Source organism: Diprion similis, chromosome 9, assembly GCF_021155765.1.
Source record: "Diprion similis isolate iyDipSimi1 chromosome 9, iyDipSimi1.1, whole genome shotgun sequence".
Taxonomy (NCBI): Eukaryota; Metazoa; Arthropoda; class Insecta; order Hymenoptera; family Diprionidae; genus Diprion; species Diprion similis.
The window spans coordinates 4,137,994-4,161,731 of NC_060113.1; the positions used below are offsets into that span (position 1 = coordinate 4,137,994).

At 38.2% G+C, this 23,738-nt stretch overlaps 3 protein-coding genes across 7 annotated transcripts; all 3 read right to left on the reverse strand.

Moving 5' to 3' along the window:
- Window positions 1–696: 696 nt before the first annotated feature.
- LOC124410252 (facilitated trehalose transporter Tret1-2 homolog) lies at window positions 697–18,719 on the reverse strand. Of its 4 annotated transcripts, none has more exons than XM_046888473.1 (6): window positions 18,715–18,719; window positions 3,056–3,187; window positions 2,166–2,445; window positions 1,657–2,065; window positions 1,283–1,523; window positions 697–1,186 (listed from the first exon to the last, which is right to left on the reverse strand). In XM_046888473.1, the coding sequence occupies exons 2-6, from the start codon at window positions 3,147–3,149 to the stop codon at window positions 795–797; spliced, it is 1,416 nt and encodes a 471-aa protein (XP_046744429.1). In that variant the 5' UTR covers window positions 3,150–3,187; window positions 18,715–18,719; the 3' UTR covers window positions 697–794. The 4 variants fall into 4 exon arrangements, with proteins under 4 accessions (XP_046744429.1, XP_046744431.1, XP_046744430.1 ...); XM_046888475.1 differs by lacking the exon at window positions 18,715–18,719 and adding an exon at window positions 4,706–4,710; XM_046888474.1 differs by lacking the exon at window positions 18,715–18,719 and adding an exon at window positions 4,399–4,545.
- LOC124410254 (facilitated trehalose transporter Tret1-2 homolog) lies at window positions 9,494–12,682 on the reverse strand. Its single transcript, XM_046888479.1, has 5 exons — window positions 12,531–12,682; window positions 12,022–12,301; window positions 11,530–11,938; window positions 11,166–11,406; window positions 9,494–10,371 (listed from the first exon to the last, which is right to left on the reverse strand). Exons 1-5 carry the CDS (start codon window positions 12,574–12,576, stop codon window positions 9,977–9,979), a joined length of 1,371 nt encoding a protein of 456 aa, XP_046744435.1. The 5' UTR covers window positions 12,577–12,682; the 3' UTR covers window positions 9,494–9,976.
- On the reverse strand, window positions 18,277–22,725 carry LOC124410253 (facilitated trehalose transporter Tret1-2 homolog). Of its 2 annotated transcripts, none has more exons than XM_046888478.1 (5): window positions 22,548–22,725; window positions 20,268–20,547; window positions 19,745–20,153; window positions 19,407–19,647; window positions 18,277–19,051 (listed from the first exon to the last, which is right to left on the reverse strand). In XM_046888478.1, exons 2-5 carry the CDS (start codon window positions 20,540–20,542, stop codon window positions 18,636–18,638), a joined length of 1,341 nt encoding a protein of 446 aa, XP_046744434.1. In that variant the 5' UTR covers window positions 20,543–20,547; window positions 22,548–22,725; the 3' UTR covers window positions 18,277–18,635. The 2 variants fall into 2 exon arrangements, with proteins under 2 accessions (XP_046744434.1, XP_046744433.1); XM_046888477.1 differs by lacking the exon at window positions 22,548–22,725 and adding an exon at window positions 20,825–20,924.
- Window positions 22,726–23,738: the final 1,013 nt, after the last annotated feature.

Sequence of the window (23,738 nt, forward strand, 5' to 3'; positions counted from 1 at the left end):
TATGAATTTGAAATATTTGTGGTTCTCATTTGCCATAACATACATAATTGGCATTTGAAATACTTCAAAGCTCCAGCTATCACAGCACGTAGACACTCATTATCACAGCTTCGTGCTTTTTATAAACGTAAACACTGATTTGCATCTAGTCTTAAGGATAGTTTAACGGGAGTAAAGAGTGAAATAATTTAAGGGTATAACTTACGTTCGTTAGATATCCTAGACACGTAGAAATTCGATCTCTTTTAAAATCAGTATTTTGAGTTAAAAAAGTCGTCGTTCCAGCTACTGAAGTATTCATTAATTTCTTATGAATTACCGATTGAAGGTGTAGGTTAATATCGAAATCGGGTCAAGTCCGTTTCTCGTTACATGTGTATAATATATACAGTATCATATATACGTGTATACATATTAAATATTCAAGTAAAGTTATTTGGCATTAGCTTATATAATACGAAACAAATGATTGCACTCGACGTAGGCAAAATCAGAGTTGCAAAAGCTTAATTTCGCATATTCTTCACTGTCACAAGAAATGGTTTTCTTAAAGACAAATTAAATCAACAATATATATTTTTTACTTTGTACGAAGTCTGCAATTTTCTGACGGTCCAGTTTCAACGTGATGGTTTTAATACCAATAACGTAAAATATACCGGCCATGACCATTCGGGCAACTTTTACGTCACACTACTCCGTCCAGTTTTCCCACATTCTTCCGCAATTTAATTCTGCGCCATTGCTCGTTTTCACGACAAGTTTCAGTCGAAAGTATACATCAAAATATACATTCACAGCATTGGTTTCGTAACTCCGTGAAGTTCGTCTTGAATCTCATTTAGCGAACGCCTTTTCGTCTCGGGAACAACAAAGAATATGAACGCCGTTGACACCGTACTACAGACTGTGAATATATACAGTGCTACGTGGATGCCGTAAGCATCCGAAACGATTTGGTACAATTTGGTAACGCAAATTCCAGCTGCGCACATGTAGGTAACAGCTGCAGTCATGGCTAAGGCCTTGACCTCGCAGGGAAATATTTCGGCGGTTGTTACCATCGGTATAGTTCCCATGCCCGATGTGTAGCTGACCAAAAATGCAATCATTGCCACCAGTGGAAGCCACGAGACCGCCGTCAAATCGGCTCCGTTGGCTTGTAGATGAAAGTAAACAGCTTCGGCTGTTCGACAGATAATGCAACATAGGGTGAAGAACGGCTCTGTCATGTTCAGAGTACCAAAGCATGCAGCATCGCTGGACCCCTAAATTTCCTTACCGAATAAGAAGAGTGTGCTTAGTGATATGGACGTGAGAAGCAAAGGTCTTCTTCCCGCCACGTCAGCTAAGAAGATTACCATGGCGGCAGTTGTCAGCTTAACGATTCCCAATATGATTATGAAAATACCGGTGCTGAGCCCAGAGTCCACCTGGTTGAAGATGATCGTCGAGTAAGCTAAAATCGCTGTGATTCCGGAAGCCTGTTGGCAAGTCAGCAGCCCAATCATGATGACTAGTGCCTGTAAATATCAATGAACAGCCCTGTATCAGCGTTAAGCTTCGTATACGTGTTCAAGGTCTTGCCAACAAGGCTTAGGATCAACTGTAGACTCGTTACTGATAAGATGAGCAGATATAATTGAAACGACATACTTTTTGATTTCCCTTAACTGTGCACAGCTCCGTTATCGATCTAACATCCTTTCGCTTCAACGTGACGTTCATTTGAATTTTTTTCGTCTCTTCGGCAACGTCGGATATCCCTCTTAGCCATTTTAGACTCTTTTCGCTCTTTCTGTGAACTCTCTTCATCGCAAAATAGTACGGCGATTCCGGCATCCAGATAAACGTCAAGGTGTAGACAACGGGAACGACAGCACCAACCGCTGCAAGAGTAGCTCGGTTCACCCAAGGACCAATTCCATATGACATAAGGGTTCCTAAATTCATCATAACTGTAACCAGAATCCCAAAGGCTCCGCGCATTCTGTCTTCAGCAATTTCACTTACGTAAATTGGCATACCAGTGAAAATAGCACCATTGCCAATGCCAGCGATGAACCTGAACATCGATAAGCAGATCACGTGTGTTGAGTCAGACGATTTTCCGCATCGTCAAATTATAATTTTGAAATGGATCTAGAAAACCTTGTAACTCTTACCGTGCCAGGTAAAACCACCAGTAGGTTTGTGCGACAGCAATGAGTACGCACGAAACGAATAAAGGGACTGACATTAAAAGTAGTAGCGTCTTTCTGCCCCATCTGTCGATCAGTAAGAGAGAAAGTATCGTCCCAAAGATGCTACCCATTAGAAGAAAACTAGCGATCCAAGAACCTTGGCTTGACGTAACCAAGATGTCGGAGTCTTTAGCCTGCAGCTTTGCCAAAGACGGAGACGCCCATCCTATGTGAAATCCACTAGCAATCAGGATCAGAGTAGCTGGATACAGAAAAGGTAGGGTGTGCTGTCAATTACAGAAGAACATCAAAAGTTGTCAAGTAGAGTGTGCTCCATATTGCCTGATTAGTTGGCACAATCCATATAATTTTTGTTTGAAATCGAAAATCGAGATCCAATATGGGGAAAACAAATCTAAAAATATTCTGATTTTGATTGAAATTGTTAGGTGAAGACTCTTTGGGTCACCGACAACGAATCCAACGTCAGACTTCCAAAATTTGTAATGGTTGATCCATTATAATGATTCAGAATAAAAAAAAAATCGTCATATTTTCATGTAATATGGTATCCGCGGAATTTGTAGTTCGAAATGGATATTAATCTTTTTTCTGACTCGTAAACTTGGAACTTATAGTGAGAGAACGGAAAGTTCAAGGGCTGAATTTATGGCCCGTTTAAGGCCGCTTGTTTTCTTCTCTTCGTTATGCACGGTAATCAATTAACTGTCGTTGACCTTAGGGTGCTAGATATGTGAAGTGATAGTTGGATTTATTACGATAACGTTTGAACGAGTGTCAGGTAACTCTGAGGATAAGATTTACTTTCATTTCATTTTGATGTTATATAATAGAACACGTGAGGATCTCACCAGATACGGCTGCGAAGATTTGACGAGCACTTTTCGATTTTTCGACAATTTTTGGATTCAGAAATCCATTGTCTTGAGATCTTGATGTATCCATCTGGCACCGGAAATCGATTGCACAAAATTCGTGATGAACTGAAGAAAAAATAAACGTATTCAACATAGATGTAACAATTCACGGTTGTCCACATCGTGCTTTTGATTTATATGGTACTTGTTACATGAGACCAAGGGAAATTTGGGCCCATTGATAAGGCCCCGTATCTCTTTGCTTATTGCTTGATTTATAGACTTTAAGTCTTTATACGTTATTGTCATCAAAAGAGGCAAGATTGGCCCGAAGACTGGAGTGGACGGCTCAAGAACAACTTTTTGAAGAAGGTGTAAGTAAGTTAGTAAGTATGAAATGTCTCATTTTATTCGCGCATGAACTTCAGTTTAACTCCAAGCGCATTTTTCTCTCCTTACGTCTTTATTAGTTGAACTAGAATTATCCAAAAATATTCAAACGTTTTTATTTTACGAACAACAAACCGCAGAATTTATTGGCAAAAAACTGAACCTCCTCTTCGATCGCCCACTATTTTTTTATTTTCCTATATTCTGATTGCGTTTTGCTAAGACAGGATCAGAGCAAAAGATCCTTTCAAATCTACCTGGGATTATAACTCGAGTTACGAAACGAGAAGATGTTAAACTTTCCAATGCTGAATTGCACCCGTCAAAAAAAAAGTTTAATTCGTGTGTATCGGTTTAGTTCATTATATTTTTATTTTATTTTATATAACGGGGAATTTACAAAACTGCTTGACGATTAGTCATCGAAAAGCTTGGCATAAATTAAAGGCAATAAGCCATGGTTTGCTGGGGAACGACAGAGTGGAAAACTATCAACAGCTTGTTGCGAATGTGGTAAATATCAAGACATCATGAACTTTGTTCGCCATTATCGAGGTCAATAGAATGAAAATATGACGGGGGACTATACGTGAGATCCAGTCAGAGAAAGTTTTTATGAGCTTAATAAGAATACTAGAAGGTGCGCACTTCATTTCTTAACATTCTTGTTAACTAATTTAACAATTAAAGTTAATTTAAAGAATATACAAAAATGCTTTGATTCGGTTTTTTCTCAACTAAATGATTAAATTCACAGGTTTAAAAAAAATTCGACTAACATTCTTCTCGCTGTAAAAGCAAACTTCTTTGACAAATACTAATTTCTCTCTGTTTAGTATCACTAAACTTGTAATACTCACGTACACAATTCCCCGGCACAAAATTCGTCTATAGCGTGTGTCGTTTACAAGAGATTACCGGTAACCTATAAGGGTCTAGAGACTTACTCGAATGATCGGCAAATTGAAGAACCGGCTCTTTATACTATAGCTGTCCGCTCAATCACCTACACCTCTTGCGAAAGATGTCTTTCCGGAAATCTGCTGAACTGAAATTATACAGATAAAAGTGATAAATCTTTCGAATGCTAAATCGTTTTACTTAAGTAAAGTAGTTTCATCGGAGATGGTCATTTTGAACTTTATTTATTAAACAACGTTTCTGCCGACCTTGGCCGGCTATCTTCAGGCTACAAAAATAACAAAACCAAAAAATTGCAAATAATTTTCGTAAAGAATAACATATCCCCTATACTAGAACTACTTAACAGGAACAATGGGTAACTTTTTTTATTTTTTACACTGAATTGAATATTAAATTACATGGTATAAATAAATTAATCACTAAGCGAGTTAGTAGATTCGCAATGATCAAGGTCGATTATATGTTTAGTCGAAATTGAAATTAGAAAAACTGTTAAATTAGGTGAAAGAGTAAGATAATTTTTTTTTGCAGGGATTGTTACAAACATGTGCATTGGATGCTAATATTACTTACAATATTTGATAACCTTCAGGCTAGATGTCCTTAGTGCGCCATTGTGTAAGAAAGTGTCTTCTTTTACGGAAATACGATTTGAAAACGTTAAAAAATCGAGTCATCGAAATTGGAGTTGTGATTGGATAAGAATTTTTTTTTAATAAATAAGGTTTAAAATGACCATCTCCGACGAAACTACTTTACTCAATCCCTACAGCATGCTCACAAAATCCAAAGTAAATCGTTTTTCGTTTGAAATTACCGTGATGTTGTACAAATATTGAAGCTCGCTTGAATGACGGGCAGTCTGAAGAACCGGCTTTTATACCGCATGCATACAACGAAACGCATCATTGAAATATTCGCATACCAAACATTGGTAATCGATGCTCTATACAACTCGCGTGCGCTATGCGTGGAAGCGAAAACCACTCGTTTCATGCCTTTGAAGAATCTCGTTATCTTCGCTCTGCAGTGCTTAAAACGACCATCTGTACATAGAAGAAATATGCAACAGTGATTACAATAGTGATCTTTGCATTGGCTGCACGATGGATTTTACCGTCAACAAATAAATCTCAATTCCACGAGTATCATGTTTTATCGACAACACTTTAGTCGAGCTCATATTATTCTACTGATTATACCCTGCTATTTATACTCATGCTTTTACAACTGGCTGTACAATTTATTGTCAGTCGATAGGTAATCACGGATGAATTTTGTTATATGCACGATTGAAAAAAATAGATATTCTCTATTTCGCAATAGTCGTTTACCGCGAGGAGCACGAAAAGTTGGAAGGCGAGCAATTAACGATTAATGTTAAAAAGTTTCTGATGCCTTTCACAAAAATTCCACTCTCGAAATGCGTAGAACGAAACGGTTAGCTGCAATCTTCATTTGGCAGTAACTTTTTGGTATATTATATGTACGCACTTCCACCTTTGCACTTAACTCGAAAATTCTCACCAGCACGATTTGCGCGTTTAGCTTTCAAAAACGCAGGCAAAAAATAAACGGTTCTTATTTCACTTACAGCTCTCCGATATTTTCCGTGCCGATCAAACCTCAGCGCGTGTGAATTGTTAGTCGTAATCTATCTTTGCACAGGCACTCAATACTCACGTGAACAACTTGGGGTCTAATATGCCACAGTAGTGCCTAGTTGCAATTCGTTGCAAATTTCCACAATTGATGGTACACTATACGTTCGGAACTAAGTTTACCGCACCTTCGATCTAGGCGGCAATACAAAATGCAATGATCAATTCCATCGAACCGCTTCACCGAAACTTAACTGTAGAAGATCAAAGGCATCTTGGATGGATTCTACATAATTTAATAGCGTTAATGAATGACGCAGTATAGAAAGTAGCAGGTGCTTAGCTTGTAGAAAAGTACCACATTACGAAATCTGCTTTACACGGGCACAGGGTAACCCTGAATACTAATGGCCCGACTTTTATTACCGTTTTTATTTTTTTGCAGGAAATTTCTCGTCTGTGAATTACAGCCGTTTAGAAGTGGCCAAACTAGAACATTGACGGCTCACAATAAGTGGGACAGTGTTTTCAATTTGCCTTCAAATAATCTCTGTTTGTCATAAAATTCCATTTTGACATTAAACCATGTTTTAAATTGTTTTAATGAACAATCCATGGTGTCATATTTTTTTTACGCACATACAAATCTTGCCGGAATTCACTATATTGCTGACATTTAGAATCACGTTTCGATTTCGATAAAATTCTGTTGTTTGTTTCATGATACTTTTATCAATACTGTAAATCTCCTAGTCTTTCGAAGGTGAAGCTACAGATGTTGCGCCATCTGATGCAAAGTGGCTGCTGACTTATACGGCGAGTGGATATAACGCTTATCTTTCTTGATTCGTTGCTGATGTGATATTCGACAACCTGGGAAACTACTGTGCGGAATGAAATTAGCATAGCGGTATGATGAGCAAGAAAATACCATGAAACAATTCGGTTTATACCAAAGCTAGAACGTCAGGAAATAATGGAACAGAACCGAGGTAGATCGTAGCTTTGTAATGTTACCCAACACTGTCGATTAGAGATGAACGTGAAAAACAGCTCGATAATTGTTTTATAATTGCTTATCGATTTGCATCCTACATTTCACGACATGTATATATTGATATAGTGTATTCCAGCTCATAGTTTATTATTCCGTTTTACACGGTGAACACATCACGCAGGTTTGCGATTTTTTCGCACGTGTATGTTTCAGTGACGCGCAAGTACGAAAAGATAAGTATAATACCATTTGTATCCAAGTTTATTGGTCATAGGTAATTCCAAATGATTTTTCAAATCGGACCTCCGTTTTCATTTCAACGACCACCGATGAATTCATCGATCAGGAAAAGTTGCGTAACTCCTTAACATCAGCGATCAGACAACTGATCGACGGATTACAACGCGATCTATTTGATTCTTACAGATTAGGTTGAAATTAATTTTACCCGTGGAAAAATTTCTGTGAGCATCGCCATTGGAACGGTTTCTAATCCAATGACGTAGTCGATGAAATATCCAATCACCGCTGCAACTGGAGATCTCCACGGCCTCAAAGCCGTTGGCTTATAGTTGAAAGTATGTACAACGCTTCGGCTAAAGACGAACGCGGCAATGGATTAGCAAGGAAACCTGTGAGAGCCTTATTTGCAAATACAGAAGGATGAACGAGAGTCTCGATTGATGTGCTAATGAATATCCCCACCGTAAATTTGACAATCGTGAGAACGGCCAAATTATATGGCAGTATGGAAATGAAGTTTGGCAAAATGCTTGGGACAGTTGTGAATGAAAATTAGTCATCGCTATATCGTTTTACGTGTCTTGTTCCCGGCCTTACAGAATATTTCAAGCCATTAATAGCCCCGCAAATTAAGTTGCAAATCGGTGGTGTTTCGCCAAAATTTGGCCAAATAATAGGCAAATAGTATAAGCACACGGGAGGTGGCATAGATCAAGAGATTCGAAAGAACGCAAAGTTTCAAGATATGTACCCAAAAATTCTTTACTAAATTTACACACGGAAGGATCAAGATAATTTTTCTTAAACTTTGCGGCGAATAATTCCAGGCTGTGCACCGCATTGTTTTGGTTCGTCGTGTGTGACGTTCTTTCAGATTTTTTGACTTCCTGATACTAGATTTGAAGACTAGATTCCGTCACATGACGATCGGTTGTTGAAACACTAATTTTTAACAACTTTGTATTCATTACCGCTTTACACGTCGGTATTGTGAGATAGCGATAAGCATAAGATGCGATTAAAAGTTTCAAGCGGTAATTTCCTGGCTGCGTATTACCGACAAGTAGGATTTTTTAGATCTAGAAAATATATTTAGTCGAGTTGAATTTAGCTGTGTCAAGCATGTGGTGATTCGAAGAAGTAAAAAATAATTGGAATAAGCAACGTGGCTACGTTGGTTGAAATGAATAAGTTTTTTTTACGAAAGCAGTTTAAACGACTGATATTTAGCAATTTAACAGTCAAATAGCAACACGGCCTTAACATTTAGTTCTGTCTACATCCGTATTTTGTTAAATAAATTGGTAACGGTAAATGGTATGCAGCTGATTGAAACGAACGGAATGGTTAAGTCCACGGCAGAATATTAAGTCTTGACTTTTTATGTAATCAACTTTACGTAATCAGTAAAATGATATGACGACCGCCATATCGATTGTCGTTTCGAACAAATAGGTTTTGGGAGAATTATATAAATCTTTCGAGGGCGTTCATCGTTTAGTGATTATCTTGAATGAAGTTCAATTTTACTTTGTTCTTTTCCCAATTCAATCTGTGGGCTACCAAGGAAATAGAAATTTTGTGCAAATTAAATAGCAAAAATAATAATCGTTAGATAAGCAAAAGTCTTCCAACAGAGGATGAAATTTTTGTCGATAAAAATAAATGCCACACCAACAATAAGGATTCGTTGTATGATCAACTAAATAAATCGATTCAAACGTACATTAGTCGAATAAACTATATGGATTTCAAATGAAATAAAAATTGGTTGGAATGAAAAATTTCAGCTATCTTAAGTGAGTAAATGATTCGGTCAAAGGTATCAAGACATTAATACATTCACCGTTTTCTGTTAACGTTTTATTGATCGGTTGCATCGATTCGGTATTCGTTTGACTGAAATATACGTAGGAATTCTGATCGTTCCCGTTCAGAGTGAATTTATATTAATGATACGTTTTCTTTTTCTAAGTAGTTCAAGTGTAGGTAGCGTGTAGAGTTTGATATAGGTATAGTTTGCAATTGTGGTTTTAGCAATGCAAGCTACAATTTTGTTTGTTGCCATTTTGTTACCATACCCTTTGTTGGCGTTTAGCGGATGTTTTATTGACAGCTTACAATTCAGAGTAGTTTGCTTCGATTTGACCTTCCAATACTGCCAGCTACGCAGCTTTGCAAGCATTGATATGATTTTGCTTCAAGATTTGCACGCACGTTATTATCTGTAAATTTTGGGGAACAGGTGAAACATCAATTTGTGTAGATTGCTTGGTGCAACGTTTAATGCAAGACTTATTTAAAAAAAATTTTATTCGATACACGTACGGCTACTTAATCAATTACCGTCAGTTACAGAACCATGGCAGGTCACTTAACTTAATTTATAGAAAGTCTTTCATATTTCCTAAATTTAAGATATATGAGATGGTTTTTTAGATGTGGCACAGTGCGTTTTCCACAACACCGTATACCACGCATCGCGAATTCATTTGAGTATCATAAAGTTGGGTAAAACATAAAATTTACCAGAAATACTGCGAGAATTTATATAATCACAATATCGCAAGAATTGAACATTTCTGAAACCACGATATGACACAATATCACTTTTATCATTTCCTCGAAATTGGAAGGAATCAATATGTTACATGAAGTAGAATTAATATAGTGACGTGAAGTCCATCGGTGTAAACAGCTCTCCTATTAACTGTTCGTACCAGACAAAAAGAGAGAGAGAGAGAGAGTCAGAAAGACGATCTAGAGGCGGACTGATTTAGATGATCCACGAAGTTGATCTTGAATTTCTCTAAGCGAGCGTCCTTTTGTTTCAGGAATCACTAGCACCGTGAAAATTATACCTAAAGCAGACCAAGCTGCGAAAGCGTAAAACGCTACGTGTATACCATAAGAATCCATTATGGCTTGGTAGAATTTTGTAACGCAGATGCCCGCCACACAGAGGTAGATGGCACCGATAGTGATTGCGAAGGCCTTAATCTCGCACGGAAAAATTTCTGTGGTCATCGCCATCGGAACGGTTCCTAATCCAATTGCGTAGCCGATTAAATAGCCAACCATTGCTACAACCGGAAGCCATGAAACTCCCGTGAGGTCAGAACCGACCGTTCGAAGTTGAAAGTACACGGCCTCAGCTGCAAGGGAAACAAGGCCAGTTAGTATGACATATCGCAAAGGCGTGGAGATATCGAACATGAAATGGACGTATCAAATCGCCCATGCTGATTAGGATCTAAATAGGTGATAAAAGTCTCGGAGGCTGATGCTTGTCGCGATTTGCATTTGGGGGATCGATTTGACATCAAATAAGAATAATTCGGATAAATTTTTAGCTCATCACCTCAAACGTTTTCGAAGATTTTCAAAACAAACCTTTTACAGATTTTATTTTTTTATCAATAGTAAAATTCAAAATTAATGAATGGTCATTTTTTACAATTCTTAGGTGTAAGCGGGATGAAGAAACATTTTCACTATGGATCTCAGGTGGAAAGTCGATTTTTAAGAACAGAAATTAAACTATAATCATTTTTTTCACCGTGTTATTTGAAATACGCTTGTCATAGTTATATTATGTAGAATTATGCTATTTGGCACTAGACACCGGCCATCGGATACGTGTGAGCGGGTTTCGGGATTTCGACCTTTTGAGTCTTTGGTCAGTCGTTATTGATAAATTCGGATTCGTAAATTTTCGACAAAGGTACGAGTCTGATATTTGAATAGTCGACTTTTTGACTGTTCGATATTTTCGTAATTCAATATTTTGCCCTTCTTAATCTTGCCCATTCTGAAAAAAAGTCCTAATTTTTATTTTTCTACAAGTCATCTTTTCGTGTTCATGGTCGACTTTTTGGTCTTTTGAATTTTCGTACCCAACTGCCCTCGTCCTCCTAGAAAAAGGATACCTTTACTTATGTTGACTCACCCAATAAGAAAACCGAGCAGAGAGCCATGGAGGTGCACAGCAATGGTTTTCTCCCTGCTTTGTCCGTTACAAAGATGACCAAAACGCCAAACACAAGTTGCACGACCCCCGTTATGATGACGGAGATGCTGGAACTGATTCCGGAATCAACTTCATCAAAGATGATGGTTGAGTAGGCCAATATTGCTGCTTGGCCAGAAAACTGTTGGAAAGTCAGCAACCCAATGACGATAGCCATAGCCTGCGTGTTGAAACAGTGTGAAATTATTCATGTAAATTTGTTTCCCATTTGAAGTGAATGTTAATCACTTTACAACATCCTGCAGCTGTCAGACGCGTGCAGATTAGGATTAGAATAACTGACCTTTCGGTTGCTCCTGACCGTGAAGAGTTCCAGCATGGTTCCCAGGCTGTTACCCTCGATGGAAACGTTTTTTTCAATATTTCTGGCTTCCTCGAGAATGTCGGAGGTCCCTCTCAACCAAATCAAACTCTTTTCGGTTCTGAACGGGCTATTTTTTATGGCATAGTAGTACGGAGACTCGGGTATCCAGACAAAAGTCACGACGTACAGAATCGGGATAACAGCTCCCGCTGCTGCTAGGGTGGTTATGCTGACCCAGGGTCCAATCGCGTACGGCACGAGGGAGCCGGTATTCTGCATGACGGTTATCAGAATTCCAAAACCCCCGCGCAACCTGTCCTCGGCAATCTCGCCCATGTACATAGGAATAGCTGTGAAGATTATCCCGAGGCCAAAACCAGCGATGAACCTGGACACGAAGATCAGCTATAGACCGGGTAGATGCGATTGAATCGATCAAAGACGATGTTTTTTTACTTTGAGAATACTTACCGAGCGGCATATAGCCACAAGTAATTCGTTGCAAAAGCAATCAGCAGACATGCGATAAACAAGGGCGCCGACGTCAGAAGAAGCGACATTTTTCTACCCCATCTGTCCACTATCGGAACGCCAACGATTGAACCAAAGATGCTACCGACCGACATAAAACTAGCGATCCATGACCCTTGGTCAGATGTGATCTCGATGTGCGAGTCCTCGGCACTCAGTTTGGCCAAAGATGGAGATGTCCACCCGGTGTGAAACCCGACTGATACCAGGATCAGAGAGCCTGTGGTCACAAATGGAAAAGGTAAACGTTGATTAGTTTGAATAATTGAGTTTAAAATATGAATTATATTTTCTTTTATAAGATTTCGTATGCCGCAATAATTGCAACGTAGGCGGATGCCGGATATTCTTTGCGCGTGTAATCTAATTTAGAAAACATTACTCCTGAGAGCGAAAAAGTGAAGGGTATAATTATTTCTTAGAGTCATTAAATAATTATCGTTTCTCACTTGTTACGGCCGCCAATATTTGTGGAGAGATCTTGGTTCTGTTCATGATTATTATTTCTCCAACGAAAACGATTATGCAATGAATATCACTGGTATACAAGGGTTGACCTAAGACTGCTGATGTGGCCACTGAAGTTCGTAGTTCACCTCAATTTCAACGGTTGGTTCTAATTTACAAAGAAATTAAGGGCTTTTCAGACCAATGAAGTAATAGGGTCTGTTTAAGGGGACGTATCGATGAAACTTTATCATACTTTGATTGGCTTGAAGATTACACCCGCAATCAATGAATGACTCGGCTTCAATAAATTATGTTTCATACACGTGCGGGTATTATTTAAAAAAAGTTCGAAAAGTGGAATTTTTAAAAGATCAACTGTAGTCGTAAAAATTTAAAAAAATACACATTTTTAGAAGGGGTGTAGAAAGAAACGTTGCCATGGAAATCACGACCCGACAAGTTACTACCTAATTGTGCCAATAATTGGCAATGGACAATTTTCGCACAGATTTTGTGAATTTAAATTAATGATCAATGTATCACAAGAATTGCATTATAAGGAATAACATCTGGACATACTATGAAAACCAATTGATTGAAACTAGGTGGAAACCACTTGTACTATGAAGATTTATTGTGAGTTAAAATTTCTAAAAAATCGAAAAATTATAGTTTCATTGATGTGTTCCCTTTAAATAAAAAATGCAAATATTCAATAATATTCAGATATCGTTGAATTTTACTTTTGAAAGCGTATTTTATACCTGGTAATCATTTTAATGGTGACAACTCAATCTCACTGAGCAACTCCCGATCGTAGAAGAAAACATATTTCCGATTTTTACTGCGGCGCCGGATACCTTTGAACAACAGACACGTGAATTTAGAGCGACATTTATATGGGTATTTGAAAAAATCTGAATGGTCTGAACATCCCAAGCTTACGCAGTCGAATAAATGCACAACCTGCGAGAGTCGCCTTTTTTAGGTACGTTCGCACTTTCCTACCGATAAGATATGGTTTCATTGCAGCTGTTCTGCAAGCGAATCTTGACGATCAGACACTTCAAGTATTGGTTTCACGTCTGGCTTAAAGCGGTTACCCAACCCAATACGATCATCAGCCGTTCGGTGTTACACAGAGCTGGAATACTGTGCGTGTATCTTACTACAAAAAGAAAACTAGTTTCAATCCACTTGGCAGAAAACGATATGGAGTGACGGGTTGACGTCTCAAGTTCCGTAACAGCGTGATACAAAAAGTATTTTTAATCACTAGTTTTGCGATTAACGTAACTGTGACGTTATGTAATTGAATTCACTCTTCTGAGTGGCGAAGTTTGAAGTGTAATTTTTTTTATCACAATGAGACAGGCGTGGTACCATTTGTTGAAGCCTGTCAAATAATTGCTCTGATCAAATTGTGAATGTAGTTCTTCTCAGTATCCTATTCAAATACTGAGAAAAAATCATAATTATCAGAATAAAAATCAGTTTCGACCAACGGTCAAGGACATCGAATCCAGATTTTATCTCCGATGATTTCTGTAAATCATTTTGTAGTTTGCTTAGCTGCTGGCCTCTAGTTTCCAATAAGATGAAGCATTTTACAACCTAAGTCTACATCGTGATGGCCACGCTTAGATCGACGCCATGGTTCTTGTAGATCCATCGAACAGCTAAAGTTTTATTAACGTCAATTCCAACGCTATTTAGAATTGATCAGAAGTCAAGAGTCTCACCTATGGAACGAAAAATGATTCTAAAGTAAGACTTAATTCTATGAAGTATGACATATGCCTTTAATCAATGACGGAAGCACGACTTCAAGATCAGAGCGTTCATGCCACACGTGCCGATAAATATAGATCATGTGATGGAAAATAGATAGATACGTTTTATCGAGTTAGACAATCGATGGTTACGTTAGGCTAATCCTAATTCGACAAGCCCTACAATTGTTTCTAATTATCACTCGTCTGTACCGAACTAGTCAAGAATAATCAGAAGCATAGAAGATCGTAATCTATAAAAAAAAACCCAAAATGAATAACTCTCACTTTTTCATCCACAATCTTGCCGACATTCATAAAAATTACAGAGATTAAAACGTGAAGTCCTACTTTACATCGATAAACCTAATCGAATGAATCATCCTACATTTTTTTTTGCTCAACATGTTAGTTTCTGATACTTAGTGGATATTTAAGCAGTTAGTAATTTAAAAAGGGGAAAGGCAAAAGATTAAATGCGATAATATACCGACGACAAACGCCGAGAAGAATGTGAATGTAAATCGTAATTGAGGAAAGTTCAAGGGATCAGACGTGATATTACAAATTCGAAATTCAAGTTCGAGATTTACAGCTGGGCTTACCGTTGCACATAGAAACGATGATTATAAGCCTTTTAATGACCAAGTAGAGGTCGATCATATCAGGTAAGGAAAAGATTAAATGGCAGTCAATAATAACGAAGTTTATGACTGGGATAAGGTGTCTCGGCATGATGAAGATAGCTGATCAAAGTAAAAAATAAAAAACGAATTTAAAAAAGTGCAAGTACCAAAGTGAAAATGCAATCGGAAATCATTTTGTATATATAGACCTCAACGACAGTCGTATGATTATGTAATCTTATAGCTGCAGGTCCAAATATCATAATGAAACTCATATTATCTGTGGTGCGCCGGAAAGTCCAAGTTTGCAATCGCAGTTGACCAATAATTGTAAAAACTTTTAAGGAACGCGTAATCAACCAGACAAACTAAGGTGTCTGGTGGATGGCCGAAGAATTTAAAACCGTGGGAATGAACCTTATGGCACATGATTCTTTTACATTCATTCCATTTTGCTAGGTTATGTAAGATTTAATTTCAAGCAAACATTAAAGACTGGTACTACATCTGGTAAAAAACTATCGAGGTTAGTGCACACATTGACGACGATAATCGCACTTTAATCTGCTTGTCCATCTGATAAAGGTCTGGCTTGATACGGCATTTAATTGCCAAATGGCAAGAGTTAACTTCAAATAGTTGCCTTAAAGCCTTACATATGTCTAGCAGCACCAAAAATGCGCTACAAGAACAACCTCGAGAAAAACCCTTTTTTAGTAGGGATAACAATAGAAATTAATGAAAATAAACAGTACACATTGTTTATTGGTTTTTAAAATTTATAAACAAATTTATTTTACTTTATTTTTACAAACATTACTATATAAAAAATCACGTGATCCACAAAACTAAGAAAAAAAAGTTGCTCCACGGTTGGCATCGTTTCCCCAGTAAATGTTGATCGGTCTGCAAAATTTTTAAAAATTCTCGTAAAACAAAGTTGTAGTTATAGCCTGTCGAGCCGGATTTTAGATATTTTAATTTAAAAATTCTATATAAATAATTGAATTGTAAAATTTATGACGTAAAACGCATACTTTTTTTTAAACTGCCATAAATTACTAAATTTTTCGAAATTCAAAATTCGAGCTCCACATGCTATAACTACAACTTTATTTCACAAGAATTTTTTTCAAATTTTGCAGACCGATCAACATTTACTGGAGATAATATGATGCCGACCGTAGCGCAACTTTTTTTTCTTAGTATTGTGGATCACGTGATTTTTTATAAAGCACAACATCTTGCATCACGTGGCACAACAATTTCGTGATTCGCGTTGTTCTTTCACAAAAATTATCATCTTACTTTCGAATATACTGTTGTTAAATTTCTAAATTTCACAAACTTTGGAGTTCTTTTTTTATGCGTACAGTTACGTGGCCATCTGGCATTTCTAAAACAATTTTGATTAACATTTTGTCTGGTTTCAACCGAAAATCTTATTTCGTGACTTTTATCAGCATGTCAAAGCAGCTTTTACACAGTTTCCAATACTTTTCTCAATTAACAGGGTACTATCATTTCGAGACAGCCTGCTAGTTATTCATCGTCCGATGATTACCTAATTTATCTGTTGTTCCAAATGGGCTGAGTATGTGTAGACTTATCGGGCGTGTGGGATACTTCATTATTTTTTGCCAATTAGGGTTATTTAGTTCCCTGTAGTCCCATACAAAGATTACGTTTTATCTCAGAATTGATCCGAGACAATTATTACGATAATGTACGTACTTAACTACAGGCTTAAGCCTAAGAATACATTGTATCTACGGTCAAGAGTCCCAATGATTAGCCGTGTAGACAAAGGTAATGGTACTTTAACGTGTCAAATATGAAACTGTAACTGCATTTTGTCTAGATCGACAATTGGCTCTCTAACAAAGCTCTTATATCTTGAGATTGTGCATCAAAATTTGGTCTTTATAAAGGACAATTATTATAGCAATTGCCATTACAGAACTCAGACAGTAAAACGAATGATATATGACCTCAGCCGATTGAATACGTCACGATGTACCTAATGATCGTCATGATCGAGAACCAAGCGCTAGTCACCCGGGACTATAAACTTTTTTTATTCAGGTGTCTGTTTACAGGTTGTGTTGTAATGGGAGAAATTTCTTCAATATTCATTGGCAACATTTGACAAAATTAGAAATTTCAACACTTTGAGTAAAAACTTAAATATCATTAATCGTGAACTGGATACAATAATGATGAGATTGAAAGACAAGAATGGTACTGTGGATCGATCAATTCAATACACATCGTTCCGGCGAATAGCTTGGACTTGTTTCGGTTCAACGGTGTGTTCATGGATAGGGCCATCGATGGCGAAGACAGTAACTAATTTGCCATACGTTAAAATATTTTTTTAGTATTTGCTAATAGTGAAGGAAGAATTCTTATGTTATGTTATATCTTATGTTATACTCGTGTGGTGCTTATTAAGGGCGTTGACAGATTAATAAGGACCACCCGAATTTGGGCATACATTAGTCTAAAAGTTTAAATCTATCCGCAGCCAACACTTTTCCACGTTGTACGTACTTGCGTTCAAATTGTTGTTTAGGAGATCCAAGTCCGTTATTTACAGTCACGTACGTTAGTCGACGAGCATAATTGCGAAACACCAGCTCGCATTGGGTTGATCAACAGATTATTATAAATCAGGTCCCATGAAGAGAGACAATGAGGGGTGGAACTTCTTCGGTGACTTCTCCTCTCGTGGTTAAACAAGCGGGGGTTGAAACCAAATCACCAATCTCTCCAGGTTCGATGTTGGAGCACAATTCCACCCGCCAACGTAATTGATGAAAAAGAAAACTCGGCCGTTGTGTAAAATTTGTAAACTTTGTATCTGCCTTCCCAGAGGATCCACGTCAACTGCCTTCGTCGTCGTTGACTTTATCGTAGTCAGCTAATGCTTTTGCATCTTACTTTTGAGACGTATACACTTTCGTGGCAGACGTGTGCGCTTCACTTGCAGATGTTAACAGAAGTGGACTGTTCATTTTTTTTCCAATCCAGAAAAATTTCCGTAAAGAATTTGATAAGCTTGAGTTTTCTGCGTTAGTTGTTGAACGGTCTGAAGCCAAGGATACGCAAAAAGGGCGTTTTACTTTCTTATACGAATATCGCATCTGGTTCGCAATACAATTGAATTCTTTGTTTAATATACTCGTGCTGAATATCAGAAGATGAACGCTTTACGGAAGAAGACTGAATGTCAAAACTAACAAACTTATATAGCCTATATTACCATTATCATACAGTGAAAATGTTTCTCAGCAAGGTGACAAAAATTGAAATTACATAGATATATGCTTATTGGTATCGAGATACACCGATTTGTTCGGCCTCCCAATTCGTCCCAATAATGGTTTACTACACATTATCTTTTTGAGTAGAAAAAGATCCAGTGTAAATAGCATTCTTTAGTGTTCAGGAAAAACATTTCTCTATTGCATTGAGTAAATTACTTAATGCATTAATAAATAAGCAAACAAATGTAAGAAGATCCTTGGAAAATATTGGCCGAAGCGATGAATTAATAATGGTGGAGAGCCTAGGGTGGCCCTACGATTAGAACTGTACACCAGGAATTGAATATTGTCACCTCGTCGTGACTATCTCTTTCGTAAGTACACCTCTGATAATTTTTCCAAACTTATTAAGTACCGTTACTGGTTCAAGATAGCGATCAAGGATCCAGTGACTTCTCTGACACCGTTCCAAGCTCTGTAGTTCTGTGGAACTCCTCTTGTATATCGCGCAGGGACCTCTGTTTAGTCTCGGGGATGACGAAGTAAATGAATATTGCCGAAAATACGGTTATTGCAGCGAATCCCCAGAAGGAAGCGTGGATTCCGTACTCGTCAGCGACAACTTGGTACAGCTTGGCAACGGCCATTCCACCAAGAGCCCCGAATATCGAGGTAACCATCGTTGCCAACGCTTTAACGTTGCATGGAAATATCTCCGAAAGTACGACGAAGGGAAGACATCCTAGGCCAATCGTGTATACGATTATATAACCAACGATAGCGGTAACTGGAAGCCAAGAGATCGAACTGACGTCAACGTCGACCGCCTGGAGTTGGAAGTACAATGCTTCTGCTGTTGATTAAAAACGATTTTTCATTATCGCAGTTTCGTTGATAAAATCAAACATACTTTGTACATTTGTAACCACTTTTAAGTTGGTCTTCTTATTCTTATCACTGGTCAGTGGGTACTATGAGATGTGCTCATACCGAAGGACAACTCTGCGTAACAGATTACTGTAATCAGCACTACCGTATCGATAGTTTATCGGTAGCAATATCTACAGATATCTATGGATATCTAAATAACCGTATATCATGAAGGTAACCTGAAGTGAAGTGAGCTAATCATATGAGTGGATAATTAAACGGATCAAAACATCGGGATAATGTTTTGGCAAAGCGTGTGACGGAAATTGATACCCTACCTGCGAGAAACAGGATCGAACCACAAGCGGAAATTAACAACAGTGGCTTTCGTCCTGCCAAGTCAACGGTGAATATGGTGAGCACTCCACTGAGGACTTGAACCACGCCGATGATAATTACGGATATGCTTGAGTCCAGGCTGGATCCCGATGCTTCGAATATGAGGCCACTGTACGCCTGCACCGCCCCGATACCGCTGAACTGTTGGGCTATCATCAACCCGACGACGATGATCAAAGCCTGGCCAAGTGGATTTATGAAGTTTATTTACATTTCTCAAATCAGATGTTGGAAATTGAGAAGTTGGTGCATCAATAAAACGGCGCATAGTACGAACCTTACGATTTCCAGGTATCATAACCAGCTCCTTGACTGTTCCAGGATTTTTTTGATCGAACTCGACATTCTGTTCAACCTGTTTGAGCTCCTCGAACACGTTACTCGTCCCTCTGAACCAGAGCAAACTTTTCTCAGCGCGATCCGTCTTCCCCCTCATTACCAAGAAGTACGGCGACTCTGGCATCCAGAAGAACATCAGTCCGAACAGGAGTGGAAACGCTGCTCCCATGCCAGCCAGAGCTGCAATGCCGACCCACGGGCCAACACAGTAGGTCAACAAAATACCGGCATTTTGCATATGGTTTATCATAGCACCCAGCGCGCCCCGAATTCTGTTGTCCGCAATCTCTCCCAAGTACATCGGTGCCACGGTGTAGGTGATGCCAGAACCAAGTCCGGCGATGAACCTTTAGGAGGAAAAGAAGGCACGGCAAAGTTGTGAACAAAGCATTTCCGACTCGCGAGGTGGTAGAAAACGTGATCATCACGGGTTAAATAAAGATACAGAAGAACTGCAGCACCTTGCTATGGCAAACCACCAAAAACTCGGTGCGAATGCAATCAGAATGCAAGAACTGAGGTAAGGTACAACCGTGAGAAGTAGGGACCATTTTCTGCCCCATCTGTCCACCACTGCAGCTCCGATGAGTGGACCGAATATGCATCCGAATGTAAAGAAACTCACGATCCAGGAACTTTCATCCGATGACACAGTTATGTTGGAATCCGTGTCCAAAAGCTTTGGCAGCGAGGGAGCGGACCATCCGAAATGAAAACCGGCGCACGCCACGGACATGGTTGCTGGGAAAAGCACAAAATTGGGACTTGATGAACTTGCGTGAGAACGAGACGCTCGAACAGCGTCGTATTCATTTTCAAAAGCAAAGTAACGTCGTATGCGTGGGTTTTTGTTGTTTTTAAAGTCTCACTTACTGACTATGATCTATTGATCGAGAGCGATGTTCCCAAGCAATGCACACACAAACACCCTCCAAAGATTGCGTAATATTATTTGACAATTTGAAATTATTTTTGCACAAAAGCATGCATCGATTCCAAGATAAACATTGGCTCTCACCTGCGAACCCGGCAACTGATTGCGTCGTTACCTTTGACTTTTCCATATTTTTTGGTGGACGCGAACACGCGCGGTAGTCTTGAACACGAGCCAAATATCACTAAACGCCGTGAAGCAATTGTTAGCGTTGAAATTTGCCAATCCTTTTTATCTTATAGGTGGTTAATGGTGAAGATCGATCAGAAGTGGTGATAGCGATAGCTCTAATCGATCGACAACTAATCCTATAACGTAGCCAAGATGAAGCTCCATCACTTCATTCATTGGAGCTCTGCTCACACTAGACTGATTCTTCACTGAAACTGACTCTGCAGGTAACAACATTCTCTTGCACCCTGACCCGATTCATTGGAAGTGTAAAATTGGCAAATGTGACCTTATGCAGCGGTTAGTGTATCCATTAGAAATTTACTTTCAAAATGGTTGCATGTATGCTTGTGTATCGAAGACGAAGTGAGATTAGGATGTAAATTGCATACCGGCGATCTTGATTTACAATTCGAAAGTCTAATTGTAAGTGGACTTACACCACTCCTAAAATTTAAACGTAAAAGCATAATTATTTTCCTCCTCAAATTTCATAACCTCTTGAAATGAATGATTCTTAAAGGTTCTATTGGTATTGCGACGACAATTTTTATTGCACTTGTCGTAGCTGGAATTATTCTATTCATGATATTTTGGGACCTTCTGGTCACATGACGGCCATTGAACGCCGTAGCATCGCCAGGAATGATATACATTTCACAAGAGACATAAATTTTAGAGAACACTTGATTTTGTTATTATGCATATGGAAGCCCGATGTTAGAATTGTACAAAAACTGTCGAGCGCGCTTAGGTATCGAAGTCTTAATTTGGCGTTAATATAAAATAAAAAAAAAAAAAATACTCACAACGTCGAAACAACATATTGGCAGTCGACTGTGTTGTAAGTATAAAATTTGCGAACCCCGAAAACGTTGTTGTTTTTCAGAGTTAATTATCAGAGTATATTATCATTATTCATGGCTCTTTTATCTTAATACTTTAATCATGGATTTGTATAGTGCAATCATACAAGTTAATCAATCAATTTATGATCGGCTTGTGGTCAAGACTCTGCATGCGATTAATTTTTAACTTCTCGTTTTCTGTTTTCAGAAAGAAGGAAGTTATTGTAATCATCCCGAAAATGAGAAGTTGAGTTTTCATTAGACCTCAAAGTTTTGAAATCTAGAGAATCACCTCAGACCATTTTCGGATGCACATCCGAATATTTTTTTACATGATATCTTATCTCTCTCTTATGATATCTCGAGAACGGGTTACCGGATTTCAAAGATTTTGGTCTCAATCGACGTGAATTTTCCAAACTTAGAACTGCTTAGATTTCGGCTTTGATCTGTTCAGTACTTTTTGAATTATTTAAATAACAAAATTCAAAAAAATCGAATAAAAATTACGATGTCTTGAAAGTAGATGAATGGATTTGAGTGAAAATTGGTACCATAAGATTTTTCGGGTCGGTTATCACGAATCTTAGGTTAGGTTCGTGAAATTTAAATTTGGTGTATTCAATATGCTGAAAAAAAACTAAAAACATTTGGATTTCTATGAAAATTGATCACGAATGTGAGGTTACATTTAAGAAACCCAAAACGGCGAATCCAATATGGTAGTAAAAAGTCTAAAAATATTCGAACTTGGACAGAAATTAGTAGACAGGGGTTTTTTGGCGTACCGATAACGAATCCAAGGTCAAATTTTCAAAATTTGTAATGGTGGATCCATTACAGTGCTTCAAAATAGAAAAAAAAATCGTCGTATTTTCACGTAATACGGTGTCTGAGGGCTTTTAAATCGTTAATCATGAATCTGAATATGTACTTCGAAATTCGACTTGAATATGACTACCTTTTTTTTTTGGTGAATTGCAGCCTGCAGTCTGAGAACGGGAATTTTGACTGCGACTCATAGCTAGCCTAAGGCCGCTGCAGTTTACCAGGCATAAAACATAACGATCAACGAAACGAAACAACTTTTGATCGTACCTACCTGTAATCCGTTTCCGACATTTTCTTAGGGCGCAGTCAATGCACTGTGTTCACAAGAGAATCTGAAATCACGAAAAAATGTTAACTCACGCATGACTGGTGTCAATTTCAATCAAGCAGATTGGCTAATGGTCTCCTCATTCACTAATTCCCGTCGGTCACTTACTCTATAGCCCGTATTGATGCAGATTAAACCAAAGTGCCATTCCCACTCAAGTGGTTACTCTCGCCGTTCGCGTGTTGTACGATATATCTTTGTGCATCACATCTGACGATGAGTACTACGTTCGATTCTGTCTTGGAAATCTCAAAAGGAAGGGAAGAAAAAAACAAAAAATTGAAAAATTAAAAAATCAGGTATCATGCAGCACACGTATTTAAGTGAATATAATACGTGATGATGTACAGGGCAAAACCGAATGAATTATTTGATGAAAGTTTGGACAGGATTTTTTTTTTAAATAATGGCATTTGTTTGAAGTATAATGAGTTTAATTTTCGATCTCAGGGGATCACATTATTTACACAATAGTATTATTGATAATACGTGACTTTCTGAATATTTTCTAGACGCAAATGCAGCTGCAACTTAATTTTCAGATTGACACAGTATATTTACTCAATTACTGTACACATTGTTTCTGTGCCGCAATTTGCAACACACGAATGCTATTTATAGACCGCTCACCCACTTTTGCGAGGTAACCAATTCAATACACCTTGCGTGGAAACGAAACCCCGTGAATATCAGGTTAAGCCTCCACAGCACAGGTAACGTTTGTTCCCCTTTAATACCGCTTGATAACCGCAAGTGATTATTTACGGACGGATTACTTCACGAGAACAATTTTAATTCACGATTTTATTCAGGCTAAGCA

Bases quoted from the DNA above. Each gene is read 5' to 3' on its own strand.
- LOC124410252 (XM_046888473.1), bottom strand. From the start codon at position 3,149: ATGGATACATCAAGATCTCAAGACAATGGATTTCTGAATCCAAAAATT. The intron at 2,066-2,165 runs GTAAGAGTTACA...ATCGATGTTCAG, and splicing joins TGGTGGTTTTACCTGGCACG to GTTCATCGCTGGCATTGGCA. The intron at 1,187-1,282 runs GTAAGGAAATTT...TCTGTCGAACAG, and splicing joins AAGCACACTCTTCTTATTCG to CCGAAGCTGTTTACTTTCAT.
- LOC124410254 (XM_046888479.1), bottom strand. From the start codon at position 12,576: ATGAACAGAACCAAGATCTCTCCACAAATATTGGCGGCCGTAACAA. The intron at 11,939-12,021 runs GTAAGTATTCTC...CTTCGTGTCCAG, and splicing joins TTGTGGCTATATGCCGCTCG to GTTCATCGCTGGTTTTGGCC. The intron at 10,372-11,165 runs GTGAGTCAACAT...TTTCCCTTGCAG, and splicing joins CTGCTCGGTTTTCTTATTGG to CTGAGGCCGTGTACTTTCAA.
- LOC124410253 (XM_046888477.1), bottom strand. From the start codon at position 20,870: ATGGAAAAGTCAAAGGTAACGACGCAATCAGTTGCCGGGTTCGCAG. The intron at 20,154-20,267 runs GTGCTGCAGTTC...TTCCTCCTAAAG, and splicing joins TGGTGGTTTGCCATAGCAAG to GTTCATCGCCGGACTTGGTT. The intron at 19,052-19,406 runs GTAGGGTATCAA...TTTAATCAACAG, and splicing joins TTCGATCCTGTTTCTCGCAG to CAGAAGCATTGTACTTCCAA.